Below are 19,912 nucleotides of genomic sequence, written 5' to 3'. Positions count from 1 at the left end.
AGTCCAAACTCCTTAACGTGAGACGCAGACACCGCACGACCAGGCAAGCGCGTCCTCGCTTCCTCCCCTCCTCCACTGCCGTGGCTGCCCGCCCCGGAGCTCTCATGCCCCGTTCCAGACCGCAAGCCTGCTCACTAAAACTGTGGGCTCCAGAACAGTTCGGGTGGCCGCCGCCGTCACAGCAATGCTAGCAAGGCTCCTCTCTACCTAGTGCTTGCTGTGCTCTGCTGTGTCCTTGGTCAGCCCGCGCTGGGAAGCGCCGCCCTCCTCCAGACAGTACAGACACCGAGGCCCAGGGTCGAGGTGGACAGCGCGCCAAGGTCCCTTGGCTGGAAAATCCACCCGTTCCGGACCCCCGGCCGCCTGCCTCCTGCGGGGCCCGGGCTCAGGGCCAGCCTGCCGTCTCCTAGCAGCCCGCACCGCCCTCCCGGCGCTCATCCGCCAAACTGCGGCGTCAAGGCCCAGGCTCGCGTGTCCGCACCACCAGTGGCCCAAAGCGCCAGCGGGTGAGCCAGCGGCAGCCGAGCGAGGCGTGACCCCGACCTCCACGCACCGCGCGGTTTCCGAGGCAACGGGCGCTACGCCTGCGCATCTCGCTCCCCGGCGCCTGTGGGGCCCGGCCGCGCAGGCCCCGCCCACCGAGCGGGCGGGGCGGTCTCTCGGGCGGAAACGCCCGAGCGGGAGCGGAAGCGGAAGTGCGCGGCGGCTGCGACGGGCCGAGGTTTGTGCGGGCGCGTCTCCGGCTGTGCTGGCGCATCTCTAGGTAGGGCCGGGCCTGCGGGGCCAGCGCGTCTGGGCCGCTCTCGGCCGTCGCGTCGGCGCGGCGGCTGCGCTCGTGGTTCTGCGCCGTCGCGGTCCCTGGGCCGCGTCTCCCTCACCGCATGTCCCCGCAGCCGTGCGCCCTGCCTGCTCTTCCCGGTGCCGCTTTGGCCCGACTCCTCCCCGGAAAGAGGTGTGCAGTTCCGGGTCGCCGTGTGGTCCCTGTTGGCCGTAGGGAGGCGTCCTCTGACCTTTGCACTTGGCGTCTCCGAACTTGGGCGCCTTCCCCAGTGACCCGGCTGTTCTGAGCCGGGACCGTAGCACCCAGCAAGCACCATGCCCTCCGGGGAATAAAGGCTGGCGGGATGACGCCTAGGTGGCTGAGAGGATGATTTGTCCATGTCGGCCAAGGAGGAGCCAGAAGTTTCTATACGGGGGGGGGGGGGGAATTCCAGCTTGGTTTCGAATAAGTGGGAGTTGGGAGGTGCTGAGGGGCAAGAAGCCATTCATTCCTTCAGAGGGAACAGAATGCTCAAGATCTGCAGGTTTGAGACTGCCTGACATATTCTGGGAGAGACAGGGTGCTAGAGCTGGGGATGGCAGGAAACTCAGGGGAATTGGGAACAGGGAAGTGATGTGATCGGATCGTAGTGTTAAAAGAGTCATCTGGCAGGCGTAGGGATGGTGGTGCTGGGTGACTGCATGTGATAAGAGGGCTTTTGCAGCCATTTAAGGAAGAAGTTTTAGGAATGAAAACCTGGAAATGGTAGTGGGGAGAACTTGGAGGTGAGTTTGATGGGGAAAAAGTGAGGCCGTGGTATTTCCAGTGACTTCCACATTTTTGGCTTGAGCGCTTGAGTAGGTGATGCAGAGAATGAGAACCACAGAATGGGGACAGGTCTGCAGCATCAGGTTTTTCACCTGTCGCCTCCCAAATGTATTACGCTCTGGTTCCTCCGTGTCTGGTGTCCTCCTCCTGTTTTGTCCTCCATCTCTGTCATTTCTGAATCGTGGCCTCCCATCCTCATGTGCTCTGTGGCCTGCCCACGTTTGGGCCTTTCTGTTAGGAGCTACCACTCCTGCACCATCACAGCCTTCACACATTCTCTATGTGTCGATTTCCCCATCACCCCATCTCTGCCATCTCTAAGCTCTGCCGTAGGGGTTTTCCCCCAACCTGGCCGTCTCTCCCTCCCAGGACTGCAGTGGTGCATTCCTTATAGGTTGTGTTCAAGGAAAGCAGTGAGAACACCTTGGCTGTGTCAGGTCGCACACTACTCATCTCCACACATACCGTTTCCTGACCACCTTACCTCCCAGTTTCTTTGTGTAATTTCCAACAGGCATGTCTATCTTCCAGACATGGAAATCTCTAATCACTTCTGGCCCTCAGTTTTCTCGTCTGTGAACTGAGAAGACCGCAGTAGGTGTTGGTGGAGGTCACTTACAGTTTTTACTATTCTGAGGTTCTCCCTACTCCCTGAGCCTGAATCAGTGTCATTTATGGGGCAGGTTTACTGTAAAGCTAATGAAGTTCAGGCTTCAGGGTCCTCGCTTTCACAGGCCCCTTCCAAGGCACTGGGAAGGACCTCAGTGGTCTTGTGTTTATAATTTTGTATTTTTTATTTTTATTTATTTATTTTTAAAAATTTATTTATTTTTGGCTGTGTTGGGTCTTCGTTGCTGTGCGCAGGCTTTCTCTAGTTGCGGCGAGCGGGGGCTACTCTTTGTTGCGGTGCGCGGGCTTCTCACTGCAGTGGCTTCTCTTGTTGCGGAGCACGGGCTCTAGGCGTGCGGGCTTCAGTAGTTGTGGCTCGCGGACTCTAGAGCGCAGGCTCAGTAGTTGTGGCTCATGGGCTTTGTTGCTCTGCAGCATGTGGGATCTTCCCGGACCAGGGATCAAACCCATGTCCCCTGCATTGGCAAGCGAATTCTTAACCACTGCGCCACCAGGGAAGTCCCATAATAGTGTATTCTTTTTTAGAAGAGGGACCTCAAATTATATGTTTCAGGCCCTACAGTACTTGGATCCCTACGAAACTGGCCATTAGTCATATCCTGCTGTCTTGGTTCTTGTGTTCTTGTCCTTCAGACTTTCCCCTCCCCACCTCCTACTCCTCCTTGTGTGTGCCTCTTATTGAGGCTTAGAGAGAAAATATGAATGAATGGAGCTGGTCAAATTCCTGCTGTAACCTGGCTTTGGTTTGCTCTTGGGTCAGGAAGAGAGGTGTCAGATTGGCAACTTAGCACCGTGGGCAGAATCTTCACAGCAGTGCATGTATTTGATTTGCTTGTGTGCTGGGTTGCCATCTCTTTCAAGAAAAGGTTGAAAGTAAGAAGGGAAGTCCACTTAATTGAGATCATAAAAGCAACTCTTATCTGTGTGGAAACTAGAATCATACACTGGAACTTCATTCAGAGGAATTAATCGCATCCTTATTTTATTAGTTTGAAAGTGAGGCAACCCTTATGCTATCAGTTACTTTTATAGAGCTTTATAATAAGTGTGAATAACTTTTACATTTTCATTTGCTTTTAGAAGCAAATTTCTGTTTCTTTACAAGGTGTTCTGTTGGAAAAGTCTTCAGAGTTAAAACATGTTATTTAAGGTTTAAATTATTTATATAAATATAATAAGATACTTCTAAAGGATTTTATAGTAGTAGTTTAAAATCTGCCAAATTGAGAGGTAAATCATTATCTTATTTCTACAAATAAGGAAATCAGTGATGTACAAAGAGAGTCAGTGATTTGTCTTCAGTCAGCCAGTAAATCAGGGCCATTGCTAGCTAAAAAAGCCAGGTCCTAAGCACTCTTTTCCTTATAAAAACGTATGGTCCAGAGAAGGAGGAGTCCATTTAAGTCAGCTCTTACTGTCGAATGCTTACTACAGCGTGGACCGAGTTTATACTTCCCCATACCTGTCCAGCTGCACGCCCGTGTGCATGCTAGGCTGTAGAAAGTACACAGCCGAGATGGATGCTTTCCCCATCAGTTCTTGAGCCCGAAGAATCAACTCAGTACAGATTCGTGTAAGTTACTGTAAGTCATTTATAATAAAGCGGTTGGCAACCAGGACAAGGGGACAGTAAGTCTTTGAACAGCAGAGTTTGCTGGATAGTTCAGTTTTGGATTTTTGCCCATTAAGCACCAAAATTTCACATTTAGGATGGAAATCTTTCTAAAATAGAGTATTTCCCTGCTTTTTAAATTTTTTTTAAATTTTTAAAAACATTTTTTAAATTAAAAAAAATTTTTTATTTTTAAATTAAAAAAAAAAATTTTTTTTTTTTTTTTGGCCACACCACAACAGCTTGCGGGATCTTACCCCAGGCCCCCTGCAGTGGAAGCGCAGAGTCCTAACCGCTGGAGCCATTCCCTACTTTCTTAATAGAGTGTGCTAAATGTGATATGAACTTTCCCTAACCCCTGTGATATGATCTCAAGTCAACATTTTAAACATAAAATTTGTGATGCAAACGGTGTTCGGGCTCGTTGAGGCACATACAACTGTTCTCCCTGTTATTTGTTTGGAGTTTTTATGTCTTTCGGCCGCTTTCAGTTTTTCTGTCCCTTTGCTTTCCCCAGGTCAGCTGTTAGAGGCTCTGACCCTTGTCACTATGTGCATGCCTGCAAATGCCCTTTCCATACTTTTCTCTACTGTGGACTTAGGAGCTAATTGTTAGAACTATGGAGAAGAAGAATTTATAGATGATAAATCAGAGCCTGAGAAGTCGTTTATGAATAAATTATTTCAGTTTTACTTGTGAATTTTAAAATTTTTATTGGAGTCTTATCCTAAATTCTGGATACATGAGGCGTAAGTTTTTGTAGGTGGCAGACATTTTCCTTTTCTATGTTCGTTGACTTGAAGGGGTTTTGTAGCGCTGCAGTCGGGTGGGGAAAGGCCCAGGGTCCAGCCTTCTGGGTTGCTCCTTCAGTGCAGATGTTCTGTTGGGCCCCCGGGGCTGGGAGGACCTTCAGAAAGGAGCGCCCTGGGCTAAGCGCGTGCCCCGCAGGCTGACTCTGCCACGCGAGTTGGTGTTCCGCGCGTGCCGGCCGCCAGATCGCTCGGCAGTGCAGTGTTGGGGTGGGGGCTCCCCTGGTGAGAGGAACCGGCTTCGGGGGCAGGTGGATCCAAATCCCGGCCTTGCCGTTGCTGTTTGTGCCCTCAGGCAGGTGACTGAGCAGCACACCCTGCCGGCGGCCGCCATTCCTGCCTTCGTCGCTGGCGGGCGCGCCCCACAGTGACGTCTGAACAAAACTTGATAGCGTGCCAGCGGGACGAGAGGGGTGTCTGCCGTGGGGCTTGTAGAATAAGCTGCACGTATTTAAAGTGTACGGCTTGGTGCGTTTTGACATGTGTTTGCGCACCCCCAGGCTTGCTTCTTTCCTGACGGACCCTGAGCCTTTGCTCCCTCTTTCAAGGTGCATGTCTTAGGGACTTTGTCTTGCTCGTTGCTGTGCCCACAGCTGCTAGATCTTTGGTATACGGGGGGGGGGGGGGGGGGGGGGGGGTGGAGGAGCAGAAGAGCCTCTCTGTACCCTCCTTTGTATTTTGCAGCAGGAAACAGGGCTCTGCCTCCCTGCAGTGTTGGGGTTCTTCCACATCCACGTGAGGGAGGGTGCTGGGCGGTGCCCGGGGTAGCTGGTTTTCTCCAGTCCGGCCTGCCTCTCTCCCTCCTCCGCAGCACAGGCAGGGCAGTGCTTCTAAAAAGCGCTTGCTTAAGAGCCCTGAGCAGCATCTGCTTTCCCTTAGGATGCAGTGTACACGTGCGTGCGGCTGTGGAGACTGGTCGCTGCGCCTCTTCATCTCTCCAGACTTCTTCCCTTACTGCAGAGGTTCTGGCCAGACTGAGGGGTTTTGTTTTTGTTTTTTTTCCCCCATTTTCCATGTTGAAGAACACATTTATGATACAGTAAGTAAAGTTGCAGGTTAAACTACCTAATAGAACAGATATTTTAAGCACCTTAGAAACACTGATTTAATAATAAAAAAGACACCTTATGGGCTTAAAAAAGATTCATCCCTTATTCCTCTCGCTCACGCCCCCCGTCCGCCTGCTCTCCCCCTCCCTCTGGCTGTGCCTGCCGGCTCTTCTGCCTCATGTCAGGGCCGCTTGGCGTGCCCTTCCTCGGGAGGGCCGTCGCGGATCCCAGGTCTGGGTTGGGTCTTCCTGCTGAATATTACACACGCTCTCTGCTTTTCTCTGCCCTATAGTAATACCCAAGTGATCATTGCTTGTTGGAGGTTTTCCTGCTGGAGCATAAGCTGCCAGAAGGCAGGGACCCTAATCTGTCTTAGTCATAGCTCCACGTCTGCTGTAGCGATGACAAAGGTAGTTGCTGAATGAATAAACCCGATTTATGTCTAAATAAAGTTACCTGGTGTCACTGAGGAGAAGTAAGTGTGAATGAGTTACAACTACAGTTGGGGAAAAATGACCAATATGTGCTTTTGCGTTGACTCAGCAGTTTCACATCTAAGATTAATCCCAAGGAAATGATCAGAGATAGTGTGTTCAGAGATGTGTATTCACTGATGTGATTGACATTCTTATTTATGGCATGCAGCATTGGAAATGAATGTTCAACAGTAGGGTTAAATAACTCCTATTATGTCTACATGGTGCGTCCATTAAAAGTGACACTGCAGGAGAAGGTTAACGTTATGACTTGGCAATATATTCATAATAAACTAAGACACAGAAGTAGATCATAGAAAAGCATGATCCCAATTTTTAGTAACAATGAATAATTAAAAAAACTAGAAATACGTACTCAAATGTTTGTTGTAGTCATCCTTGGAAGATGAGATTATGGGTAGTTTTTTTTCTTTTTGTGCTGTCCTTAATTTCTGCAAAGAACATGGCGACTTTTTTTTTCATGGCTACTTTTTTAATCAGAAAAAAAAATTTTATAAATAAGTACGTTCCTGATATTAAAAAGTAATATAGGTAGTAAAAATCATAAATACAGTAAAGCCTGACTAAAATTTATATGGCTTTGTTTTAAATTTTGAGATAATTTAATAATTTTGGACTTGTGCTGGGCTTATTTCACTAAACTTTAGCAACTAATGAAAAATGTTTGATGACCAAATTTATAATATAAATAAAATTGCATCACAACAATTGAGTCTTATAAACCTCATTTTGCATATAAGAAGAATGAAGTAACTTGCTCCAAGATTCACTGCTAGTGCGTGGAGGTTAGAATTTCAACTGAGCTCAGTTTTGTTGTAGAGCCTTCCCTTCTGTCAGCAGTGCTGTGCTGCCCAGTGTTCTGTCTTTTTCCCTAGGACGCAGCCAGGAGGGGTTGAGCTCCCAACTCCATCTGCCACGCACGGTTTTCTGAATGTTGGCGTCAGTGGTCATGGCCAGACTGTGGTCCGGAGGGTCCTCCAGGGAGGGCACCCTGAGTCTGGAGTCGTGACGGCTGTGGGCTTTCCATTTCTACTTTGAATAAACTTTATTGAGGTTGGAGTTAGCGTTAAAACATCCCTCTGACACTTGTTAAGACAGTGAGAAGGACTCTCTTCAAGACTTGAGTGGGGAGAGAGGCGGGCTCAAGTTCGAACACAGCACAGACACCGGGGGATTGAGAGCCTGCAGCAGAGGGAGGGCCAGTGGGACCGGAGGGCGGGGGAGCAGCTAGACCCGATCTTGGGGAGGGTCACGTGTCAAGGGGGGGGGGGTTGCTCAAGCTGACTCAGCAGGAATCTGGCTGAAATTGGTAAGGATGACCTTGCAGCTCAAGGTGGAGGCCTGTCGAGAAGAGGGCCCAGGAGCCTAAGTTTGGTCAAGGAGAGCGTGTTGGCCAGTAGTTCTGCGAGTCCCGTGTGGAGGCCTCTGACGCAGGGAGACCAGCCTGGGTGCAGCCCCCCCGGGACCACCCTCGGTGAACCGCTGCCCTGGCTGTGCATTCGTGAATTCCAGCAAACACTGGGCAGTTGCTGTGTATCGTGTGCTGGCCTGGGACACGTTTTCATCTCTGAATTTTCAGTCCCTGTTCTTACCCTGCTGTGTTGAAAGGGTCCCTGTAAGTTCCTCTTTTTAGCTGGGGCTAAGGGGGAGGAGAGGAGAGAGCAGACTTCAGACCCTCCACTTCAAGGTGTGAGGGGCCTCATGAGAGGGCCCAGGCCCAGGCAGCAGGTTACCACTGAGAGAACAATTGTCCAAGACTCAGACACGAAGCAACGGAAAAAGAGGACTGTATGTTCTTCACTGAATCCTGGGACATTGTCCAAGAGATCCTTCCAAGATTATTCAGTTTTCTAACAGAAGGTCCCTCTCTGTTTTACTTTGCTGTTTACTCTTCATGAGAGCTCAAACACTGTGATGTTACATGTTAACTTGTAGATTTTTGTCGTGTAGAGACATTATTTCTGTCTGATAAAGATCTATCCAAAGGTTATGGTTCTATTTCTGTAGGACATTAACCCAGTTCGTCTCCAACTTTAAAAAGCTCACTTTGGTTGGCCAGCTCTTCAGATGCGCTCGGAACTGGCTTCCTGTCTTACAGTCTCTTTCATTAATTTATATTTGCACGGGTTATGTCTTTTCACCTTTGAACATTATGCCTTGACACCTTTGGGATGCTGGAGGTGGCTCAAGGTGGCCGCAACTGCTGGTACTGGTTGCCTACAAACACTGCTCCATGGGGGTGTGTGCCCTGGGCTGTCCATGGGTCCAGTGTCCCTGTGTCCAGAGTGACTCTCCATGTGTAGCTTTTGACCCCGTTCTCTCAGTGGCAGATAGGGTGCATATGTGTTTTGCTGAGCCCTGCCTCTCTCTTCATTTCTCTAAGTGTGTGTCCGCTGAAAGACTGTGAATAAAGGAGCTTCTGGGCTTCTCTTTCCTTTTCTCTCCAGGCCTCATTTACTGGTAACCCAGTACATTGGGATTGGTCTGGGTGTAAGGAGAACAGAGCCATTGCTAGGAGCGAGGCCTCCTCCCGTGTCACACACTCTAGCTGCACTTGTGCGCCTGCTGCTGCTTCCTAAAATCTCCTGCACTGATGCTTTGTTTCCCGAACCAGTTGGTCAGCTACTCAAGGGCAGACTCTACTCTGTACTCCTTCTTTGCCCACAGTCGGAGTCTATAAACTTGTTGATTCCTGATTTCTCTTTATACACTTGCCCTTTGATGCCTTTATCTATTTATTCTTTCACAAGTGCTTGCCAGGCCCTCATGTGCCGACACTGTGCTGGGTGTTCGGGATCTGACAGGGTGACATCTTCTGCCCTGAGGCCCGCATTAGTGCATGTGACTCCCAGACTGTGTTTTGGGCAGTGGGCCTCCTACCTAGTGAGACGTAACTTTTGTTTTCCTTCCAGACAACAGTTATCTAGATAATGACAATTTCCTGTATAATTTGCAGGTAGAATAAATGAAATTTTATATATGTGTGTGTATATATACAGGTATAATTTTACAATATATATTATATAATCATATTATATGTGTTTGCAATCATCTTAAAAACTACCTTTAGAGTATATGCTGTTAGCAATAAAAGGCTTTAAAAAACAGAAGAAAGTTATTTAAAAAGGTGATATCCACAGACTTCTCTTTTTAAGCATCTCCTTTCACACCACACTGACTGCATTGATGGCGGGCTAACGCTGCATTAATGCTTTGAAGAGCCGAAGTGCCGGAAGGCATCCTCTAATGCCCAAGTCCCCAAACCTTTGCCTATCCAAAATTGTCTTTGTGAGTGCCATAGAAGAGCACATTGTAACATGACATTCCTGAGGTAATTTGTGATTCAAACTGTGAGAAATTGGCAGTGTGAAAGACAGGAGAAACCAGTACATGTTTAAAAAATAGTGAGCTTTTCACTACTGGGGTAAGCAAGGAGGAAAAACATTTGAATAAAATCAAAGCAGAGGCTGAGCCCGACCTCTTGCAGAATAAAGAGGGGAGTGTTTCAAGAAACTCAGTGTTGTCACTTGCAGTTTTAGTAGAAAAATGCTTGGAACAAAAATGTCTTCTTATCGGTGCGGGAAGGCAGCCAACGCAAATGTGGCAGAGCTGCTGCGCAAATGGACCCACGTCTGTGTGGGGTGGGAGTGAAGGCGGCGCCGGGGCTTGCCCTCCTGGCTCCGTCTCCACGTGGGCTTGGTGGGAGGGTCCTCAGCACCCCGCACGGAGCCTGGGGAAAGAAGCAGGCCTCCTCTCACCGTATAGAAGAGGCGGCCTCCCGCTGGGTAAGACCTACCTCGGATCCAGGATCCACTCGTCGTCCACAGACCTTGCCCTTTTTTTTTTTTTTGAAATCCATTTTGGTATTTTGTACAGTCTGACATTGTGTTCTGAAACATATCTCCTTTCCACACCAGGCCCAGAGGGCCCGACTGGAGAACTACCTTATGGCTGAGATAATCATGTTATGAAGTCTATCGTCTGCTTCAGAAACACACACCTTCCCAAGATGAACCCAATGCTAGTAATAGGTCTACAGTGGTTTGGGGTATATGGATCCATTATGTGTAACAGCTTAATGAGCAAGGCCTCACTCAATTTCAACTTAAATGTGTGCTCTTTGTGTCCACTCAGTTTTTAGATGTTCTTTATTATTAATGGCTGTTAAACAGATAACTTCAAATTCTCTTAGGGGCAAGGGTCCATTAACAGGCAGCACATTCTTAAAAGATAAATCACGAGGGGGCCTTTTCCCAGCCTAGTAATTTATTTACTGAGATAGGGCTAATAGTTTTTTACCCGCCAGGGTTGTTGTGAAGAGTGGAGACGTGCCTTGAGTGCGCAGCGCTGTCTGGCAGGCAGTGGGCACAGACAGGACCTGTTACTGCTGTGCGTGGGCAGCCTGGGGCTCCGGCCCTCAGTCCCCAGCCTGGGAGAGGCACCATTCGCTCTTGTGCTGCTGTTTGCATAATAAGGGTTTTTTTGTTTTGTTTTATCGGAGGATGGGAAGCCCTGATGAAAAGAATAGGCCATTAAGATAAAAGATGTCTGACTACTGATGGATGTTACTGGCTATATTACACCTTTTCTTATGCGTAAGGACATCATACTTATTACATAAAGGACTCTGCTTAGATTTTGTCCAGAGTGTGAATTCTGACCCTTTGAACTATTTTGTGTGTTTTTACATTTTAGAATGGGCAGTTTTCCATCCAAAGTCAGTCAGTCACCACCTCAAATGTTGCTGCATTTGGCCTAGTGAATTTTCATGTAGTTTTCTTTTTAACACCTTTATTGAGATGCACTTGATGCACTTGGTGCACAGGAAACTGCACGTATGTACAGTGTATGATTCGAGAGGTTGAGCATGCGTTCACCTGTGACACCATCCCCACAGCCAAGGTGGTGAATGTGTCCCATCACCCTGTCTCCGCTCTGTCAGTCCCTGTCTCCTCCTGGCCCACTGTGGGTGACCACAGGGCTCTCGCCACTGCGGGCAGCTCAGCTCCTAGTGGGCTAGGCTTTTACGTAAGTGGGATCATGCAGTGTGCACTCCTTGGTCCAGCTTTCACTCAACACAATTATTTTGAGAAACATCAGTGTTGCACGTACCAATTTTACATTTTAGGTTTTCAAAATTAACTTCTGTTTGAGCTCCTAGATGGGCAGTATTACTTCTTTGAAATCGTTAACCTGTTTTCGAACTTTGTTGAGAAATCTCTTGAATAATAGTCTTAGTGACAATCTTAAAAGAGTGCTGCCCTGTGCTGTCCTGGTGGAAGTCCGACTCAGCACCTCACTCGCAGGTGCAGCCCCACGGGTGTGTCCGGGGAAGCCTCTTTAGGCTCCTGACCAGCGTGTCGTGCTCTGTGTCATGCTGGAGACAGAGAGTGAATGTTAAATATTGTCTGTGTTTGCTCTGAAAGGTGCCATATGTCTGGAGATAATGCCATAAGTACTCATTTCTTTTCCTTTCCAGATCCTTTCCAGGAGGTCAGTTATGGGTGTGAGAGGCTTACATGGATTTGTGGGAAGTAGCTGCCCACATATATGTATGGTAGTAAATTTCAAAGAGCTGGCAGAGCACCACCGAAGCAGGCATCCTGGAGGGACTCCTACCATTGTGGTCGACGCCATGTGTTGCCTCAGATACTGGTACACGCCGGAATCTTGGATCTGTGGTGGCCAGTGGCGGGAATACTTTTCTTCTTTGCGAGAATTTGTGAAAACTTTTACAGCTGTTGGCATCAAGTTGATATTCTTCTTTGATGGCATGGTGGAGCAGTCCAAGAGAGACGAGTGGGTGAAACGAAGACTCAAGAACAACAGGGAGATAGCCAAGATCTTCCATTATATCAAGTCCCACAGGGAGCAGCCTGGCAGAAACATGTTCTTCATCCCCTCAGGGCTGGCCATATTCACCCAGTTTGCCTTGAAGGCCCTGGGTCAGGAAACTCTGTGTTCATTACAGGAGGCCGACTATGAGGTGGCTTCCTACGGCCTCCGGAACAACTGTCTTGGGATTCTTGGAGAAGACACTGACTATTTAATTTATGACACCTGTCCCTACTTTTCCATCAGTGAGCTCTCCCTGGACAGTCTGGACACCGTCATGCTCTGCCGAGAGAAGCTCTGTCAGAGCCTGGGTCTCAGCCTGTCCGACCTTCCTCTACTGGCCTGCCTGCTTGGCAACGACATCATCCCAGAAGGCATGTTCGAAAGCTTTCGTTACAAGTGCTTGTCTTCTTATACCTCTGTGAAAGAGAACTTTGACAAAAAAGGTAACATTATCTTAGCTGTAGCAGACCACATATGTAAAGTTCTTCGGTTGCATCAAGGTGAGAAGAAGCTGGAAGAGATGTTACCTTTGGGGCCAAACAAAGCTCTTTTTTATAAAGGAATGGCATCATATCTTTTGCCAGGACAGAAATCTCCATGGTTTTTCCAAAAACCTAAAGGTGTAGTAACTTTGGACAAGCAGGTACTATCCATGAGTTCAGATCCTAAATCCAAGCAAGAAGTTCCCGTGTGTACACACCCTGAATCCAAGCAAGAAGTTCCCGTGTGTACACACCCTGAATCCAAGCAAGAAGTTCCCGTGTGTACAGACCCTGAATCCAAGCAAGAAGTTCCCGTGTGTACAGACCCTGAATCCAAGCAAGAAGTTCCCGTGTGTACACACCCTGAATCCAAGCAAGAAGTTCCCATGTGTACAGACCCTGAATCCAAGCAAGAAGTTCCCGTGTGTACACACCCTGAATCCAAGCAAGAAGTTCCCGTGTGTACACACCCTGAATCCAAACAAGAGGTTCCCATGTACACAGACCCTGAATCCAAACAAGAAGTTCCCATGTGTACACACCCTGAATCCAAGGAAGAAGTTCCCATGTACACCGACCCTGAATCCAAGCAAGAAGTTCCCTTATGTACACACCCTGAATCCAGGCAGGAAGTTCTCTTATGCACACACCCTGAATCCAAGCAGAAATTACCTGTAGGTATGGACCCTGAATTTAACCTAGAAGCACCGCTGTGTACAAACCCTGAAATTAAACAAGAAGATCCTGTAAATATGGGGCCTGAAGTCAAGCAACAAATAACTATGGTTTCGGATCCTGAAATCTTAAAGGTATGTAGATGTGCCCACCCAAATCTAATATGTCATGATTGAAAGTGTACCCACTGATAGATTTGCCAGTGAATATTTATTGACTGCCTGCAGTGGTTAAGACACTGGGGTGGGGGCGGGGGGGAGGACACAGAACAGAACCCTTGGAGTTTAGCTAGGAAGTAAGATACAATACATGTGAAAACCCACATTATAAACTCTGTATCGCGTTGTTACATCACTGTTGCCGAGAGAGTGCTCGAAATTTGAAAGAGAGTAATCACTGTGGGTTAAGTACAGAGAGAAGCTCCCAGAGGAAGGATAACGGAAGCCAGGCCTTCATGGGGCCTGAGATTCACCGTGAACAGGTGGAGTTGGGGTCTGTGGGAGCGCTGGAGGGCTGGCGTGTAGAATCTGTCCCCTCAGGCACAGTTCTGGGGCAGGTAGCTGAGGCATGGGGTTTGAAGGGCTAAGTAAGGAGAAAACAGTTGGAAAAGATAGACTGCAGCCAGATGGTGGATTTTAGTACATGCCATGCTAGGAATTTGGACGTAGTCCTGAAGGTAATATAGAGCCCTGATCGTTTTTGAAGGAGAGCCACTGTTTATTAACTGCTTGCTGCGTGTAGGTTCTGTGTACGTGCAGTGCGTGTATTTTATCTCATTGAATCCTCTCGTTCTCCTTGGGTTACAGAGAAGGTGCATGTCCACGTGAATGCCCCGAGGCATCTCAGCAAGTGCAGAACCAAACATGACCACAACCTTTCATTGTTCCTGGCCTTGACTGTCACCATCTTGCACAAGTTAAAAACCTGGGAACCATCTCTCCCATTTTTCATAACCAGTCTCTCCCAAGTCTTGTTACTTTGATCTGTTCAGTGGCTCTTACCACCCTAGGCCAAAATACCGCTGATGTGAGTGACTGCAGTCATCTCTGAGCGCTCTTCCTAAACAGACTTCTGCCCCTTCCCGTCCATTTGTCGTGCTGCACACAGAAATAAAGCTCTTACTTGCGTTCCATAGCTCTTAGGAGGGACACAGTCACCGGAGCAAGGCTGGCAGCCATCACCCAGCCGCCACCTGCGGTTCCCCCTTTGTCTGCCCCTCGGCTGCTTGCAGCCTTGCCTGCGCTCTTTGCCCTCCTGGACGGCTCTCCTGCCCCCTTCCGCCAGTCGACGCCTGCTCGGCTTTTCCACCACACACACCGAGAAGCCCCCTGACTGCCCACCCTGTGTGTGGGTGCCTGACATTTGCAGCACGTGCCCCTGGAATGTCGTGTTTGGTTCCTGTCTTTCCTGCTAGATGGGGCGGTTCTGCGAGGGCAGGACCTTGTTTGTCCTTGTCACTGCCAAGCCCCTTGTCCTGTCCTGCTGTCTGTCTGGTAGGGGCTGCTAGTTCAGTCTCAGAGGGGATGTTCTCTGTCTCTTGCATCTTTAGGTTTTCTCTAGTGACTTCTTCCCTCCTTCCTGTACAACTGCAAGGGTTCTCCTGTCTGCAAAGTCTTTCCCCTCTTTCTCTGTTACATATATTGTAGCAGAGGAGCTAAGAGGTAGAATGTGATACATGTTTTATGAGAGTTGTAGGTGAAAAAGTACTAAGAAGTTAAGAAATTTATTCTACTGGGAAGCATTCTTAACTGCTTTTTAGAGGAAAAAGAATGTGGGTGGACATTGGAGGAAGGTTAGAAGTGGACCTCCACATGGAGGTGCTGCCAGGCAGTGGGACATGAGTAGAACATGACAGCACGGGGACGGGTGGGCCTCAGCAGAGAATGAGGGGTCATCTGATGAGGAAGAAGGAGAAGAGCATAGAGGAAGGACAGAACTAAACCTGGGCTCGACTTGCACGTGTTCAGTTTGGTTACTTAGGTGGTTCTCCAATGATACATCTCTATGTAGTTGCTCATGGTTCCCAGAAGGCGTTCCTCACTGTGTCTCCTTTAATCATCGCAGAGCTCTGTCGCTAGACGTGCGGGTGAGGACACAGGTGTGAAAGGTTAAGTGACATGGCCTGCAGTAGTCACACGGCTAGTACTTGGCAGACCCCGGGGTTGAACCCAAGCCTTTGCCGCTTTACAAGATCACAGCCGCCTTCCCTGCTGGTCTAGAAGTTCATTGGCGCTTAGAGAGGTGACACAGTCATGGTCAGTAGTCTAGAAGCAGGAGCGTGGAAGAGTTTGTAAGGGAACCCCCTGCTCTGAGTCCCATTCGAGAGGCGGTGGTGTCTGCTTCTCAGCCAGCCCAGGACTCTGACGGAGCGATCACCTGCCACATCCACAGCGCCATCCAGGCCCTCTCTGCTCATTCTCTTCTGTCCTGGCCCCTGCCAGTCCCCGACTCCCGCCCCGGTCTCCCGTCTGTGTACGCCTTGCACCTGTCCCGTCTGGGCTCCTCGTCACTCACCCTGGCTCGTTCGCCACACCCACCCCATACCCACCTGGGCTTCCGCTGTGCTCATGGGCGTCCTGGCCATCTCACCCGGTCTCCTGCAAGGGGAGTGCGGACGGGTTGGGTCTGACTGCCAAGGGTAGCACGTGCGCGCTGAAAGAGTTCAGGACTTAGTTCTTACACTCTTTAAGGAGGCATTGGCTATCAGGCAGAGGTGTGGTGAGATCAGATCTTTGTTTTTTGAAACATTGGGTACACGGCAGAGAATGGCTATTGGCACATAGGAGGGTTGGGTGGCCTCAGAGAGCTGTGGTCACCCAGGGGCTTGGGGGAGTTCAGATTACAGGGATTTGGGGAGCAATTTGGAGGCAAAAAAGGCAGGAGCTGGGGATGGGGTTGCTCTCTCAGGAGGTTTGGCAGAAAGAGCCTGGGATGGGAAGAGGCCGGAGAATCTGGTAGGCCTGTCTGCCGGTGCGGGCGTGGGAGGAGGGTAAGGGCAGATAGTGTGCTGTTCCAGTGACACTCGCATTTATTGAGCTTAGTGATACCTTTGAAAACAATTTTGAAGTTTCTTAAGTTTCCCTTAATTTTTCCTTAAAAATTTTTTTGCAATGGAGTCTTCCAGCCCTGTCAATAGGTAACCAAAATTCAGATGTGTGCATTTTGACCACACATAGTCACCCTAGAAATCCTTAGGTGCAAAGTTGCTGAATGCAGCAATTACCTGAGTACACACACCCACAACCATTGCTCTTTCCTCCGGAGTTACACACTGTTGGATAAACTGAATTCTTGCTTTAGAATTTTCAGATTAGGTGCATATGGTAAAGGTTTTCCAAGTGTGGAATGCTATATAATATCTGCAGTTAAGGGCAGAGATAAAAAGATGCTGAGGTGATGAGCTAATTAATGAATTAATATTATGCTTGTAGAGAACTTCTCTGAAAACCCTGTGTATACCCAGAAAAGAACGTTACATCTCAATTTCTATAGAGTTGCCAAAATTGAAGATTTCTTGGTAGAGTGAATATAACTTATTATAGCTATATACATAAATTTGTCAAAATACTAACTCTTTTGAAATAAAAAAAGAGTAAGAAATGGAAGAGGGAATAGGAGAATAAATTAGAAGGTATTCTGCCTTAAAAGGATCATGAAATATCTAGCCATATTGTTTCTGATAGATTCTGTATCAAAAGGGGCATTATAGAGAAATAGGTTACTTCTAATGATCTTTGATTGGTTAGAGCATCAGGTAATAACTCTTTTGGAATCCTTGCTGACCTTAAAGTTGCTAGCTTGTCTGCCATCCTGATTTAAAGAAATTTTAGCCATGAGATAGACACTCGAGTATGTCCAGCCTGAGAGCAGAAGTTATCACCTATTGGCCGTGCACTATGTGCCAGCCTCGTATATTAACACATTTAATCCTCACAATAGTTCTGTGAGGTCAGCACCTTTGTTAAACCTATTTTACATATGAAGGAAGTGAGGAGTTAAAGGGATTAGGACTCAAGTCTACAATAATGAATGGGCGTGACTGAGCTGCTTCATGTGTATGAATAACGAGACACTGACACACAGAGGTTTTGATGTTCCAGGTTATTGTCAGCACACTTTAAGGGCCATTAGTGGTACCCTGGATTTAAATTCTGAAGAGTAATCTAGATGAATTTATTCCTGCAGTAATAAGAATGTTTTTGCAGGAACATGAAACCTGTATGGAGGATATTATAGGCCATCTGATCTCAACTACTCATTGAATGAGAAAGTGGTATCCATTTAAATCATCCATCTCATCACCTACCATGTGCTGCCACTGTGCTGCATTCGAAGTAGAAAGAAATGAGTGCCCAGTGCATAGTTTCTGCTCAGTAAAAAATTCCTGAACAGTTGAATGAACGTGATGCAGTTTCTAATCCCAAGGAGTTTATGGTTTCATAGGAGAAGTAAGGCCAGGTAACCAGTGTAGGGTAAATGTGAGTTGAGCCCATCAGGCCAGGGGTAGGTGAGTTGCTGCTCAAAGAGGGTGACAGGGTTATGGAGAGATGACGCTTTAGGGGAACCTCGAAGGGGCAGAGACTGGGAAGTGGCTGGTTGGGAAGGGCTGAAAGAGGTCAGTTTCCCGGAGCACAGGGAGGGTTCTTGCAGAACCGTGGAGGTTGGGCCCCAGAGAGTCCGCGAGGGGCAGTGGTGTACGCGGGAAAGGAGATGGAGGCCTCCGCGGGGCCTCCCTTGACTCTCAGGCTGAAGAATCTGTGGTAGCCGGCCAGATGCTTTGAGGAGGTATTGATTGGGCCTCTGTTTCCAGGAAGGCAGAGTATCGCTGGGATGAAGGGTGGGTTGGAGAGAGGAGAGACTGGCGGGGGCGGCTGGAGCCCTGGCTAGCATCTCTCCCTGTCAGGTGGACGGGATGATGAATGACGGCAGAAGGAAGTATGACAAGTCTGGTGGGTGGTTGGAAATTGGAGGAGGAGGAAGAGGGGTAATAGAAGGTTTTGAGCTGGAAGCCCAAAGGAAAGGAAGCACAGAGGCCAGCTTGACGTCATGAGTCCAAGTGACAGTTACTCTATTTCTGGGCCCTTAGAGGCGTTGGATTTCCTATTAAAGGCCACTGTTTTGTTTTCAACGAGAAACCAGTGCATTTAAATTTCCTGCAGGTTGCCAGAGCACATCACGTCCAGGCAGAGAGCTACCTGGTGTACAACGTCATGAGCAGTGGGGAGGTCGAATGCAGCAACAGCCTGGAGGACGCGATGGACCAAGCTCTGCCCAGCCAAGCCTTCGTCTACCGCCCAGTGCGGCAGCGGGTGTACTCCCTCTTGCTGGGGGATGGCAGAGGTGAGTCGTGGTCTCGCAGTGACTGTGCTCATGGAGCTGAATTCTGAGAACTGGCCAGACAAAGTAGAGTGCATTCTTTCAGGACTTGGGGTTTGTTTCTCTGTGAAATCTGTAATGGAGAATGCCACTCACATCTGTGCAGAATAAAGGGTAAATGCCTTGGGACGTCTATATCTAATTAGCAAGCAGTTGAGCAGTATTCATTAAAAGAGAAGTGCATTGTTTCTGTAAAATGTCGAGGTTTTTTTTTTTTGGCCGCACAGCTTATGGGATCTTATTTCCCCAACCAGCGATCGAACCCACGCCCCCTGCATTGGAAGTACAGAGTCTTAGCCACTGGACCACCAGGGAAGTCCCTAAAATGTTGTATTTTTATGCCTTAAAAGGATTCGTGCTTTTTAAGAAATGTGAAAACCCTTTCCTCCTGTAGGAGTATAGCGTGTGTTTATTATTAGAAGACAGCGTCTAGTTACTCTCCCTCAGAATGTGAGTTTCGTAAAATGATTGTATGTAATCTAGTACATCATATTTTAAAATATAAACAAAATTTTCCTTTGGAGTTTTTGTAATTAAATTTATGTTTTTCAATCTGTATTTCAGTTGCACAGTAGGAACAAAGAATATAAGGAGAGGACTGTCCATGGCTAGGCCAGTAAAATTGGGAGGACCTTTAACACCAGGAATAAAACTAATCAGACCCTGTAACCCTCTGTTAGGAACAGTCTGGGGGAATTGGGAGTGTCGGAGAGCACTGTAGCACAGGCTAGTGATGCTTAATGCATGCAGTTACCTCTGTGCAAGGCCTTGCTGACCTGAGGCAGGCTGCTGGAACATCGTGGTCTGATCGGATGGTGCTGGGATGAGAAACAGAGTCTAGCACACTACTATCAGGGCAAGGATTGAAGCAGAAAAGTCCTGGTGAAAGGTTGTCTGTGGCCCATTTGCCTAAACTCCATTATCTCCAAACCTACCAACATGACTATTAATATTATTCCAGAAAGGAAACATTTACATAATCTAAAGGTGGTGATAGAATCATCAGATTGAAGTGTTGTGATTATTCTTTTTTTGGGCGGAGGGAGTGGCAGGTTCTTTGCACCCAGACTTTATTAGATTCCCAGCACCACCCAGCATGTGCTGCCTTCTCCCATCGGTCCTGTGAGAGTTCAGACACTGATGTGGCCTAAGGAGGACATGAGAAAGATGTTTAAGCTGATTTGAAGACAGAAACAGAAGAACCTATGTAAACTTTGAAACCAAATATTATTGAAATAATTTTTCTATTTTTCTTACGTGGTTCTCAGCCCATACTCTTTCTTAGTATGAATGATGGCACATTGACTCCGATGATTAAAGAAGAGATATCTTCATCATGAAAAAATTTTATGTTAT

The 19,912-nt window shown here is 48.0% G+C and overlaps 1 protein-coding gene across 6 annotated transcripts in view; it reads left to right on the top strand.

Annotated features, from left to right (window-relative positions):
• Positions 1-586: 586 nt before the first annotated feature.
• Positions 587-19,912, top strand: part of FAM120B (family with sequence similarity 120 member B) — an 84,892-nt gene continuing 65,566 nt past the window's right edge. For 2 of the 6 annotated variants that reach the window (XM_082405374.1, XM_082405372.1), the window contains exons 1-3: positions 588-763; positions 11,665-13,314; positions 18,340-18,520. In XM_082405374.1, coding sequence (XP_082261500.1) covers positions 11,686-13,314; positions 18,340-18,520 — 1,810 coding nt within the window. In that variant the 5' untranslated portion in view covers positions 588-763; positions 11,665-11,685. The other 4 variants (XM_082405373.1, XM_082405371.1, XM_082405370.1 and 1 more) reach the window with 4 other exon arrangements.

Source organism: Balaenoptera borealis (assembly GCF_965194805.1).
Source record: "Balaenoptera borealis genome assembly, chromosome: 9".
NCBI classification, from domain to species: domain Eukaryota; kingdom Metazoa; phylum Chordata; class Mammalia; order Artiodactyla; family Balaenopteridae; genus Balaenoptera; species Balaenoptera borealis.
This window is presented reverse-complemented; position numbering and strand designations above follow the sequence as displayed.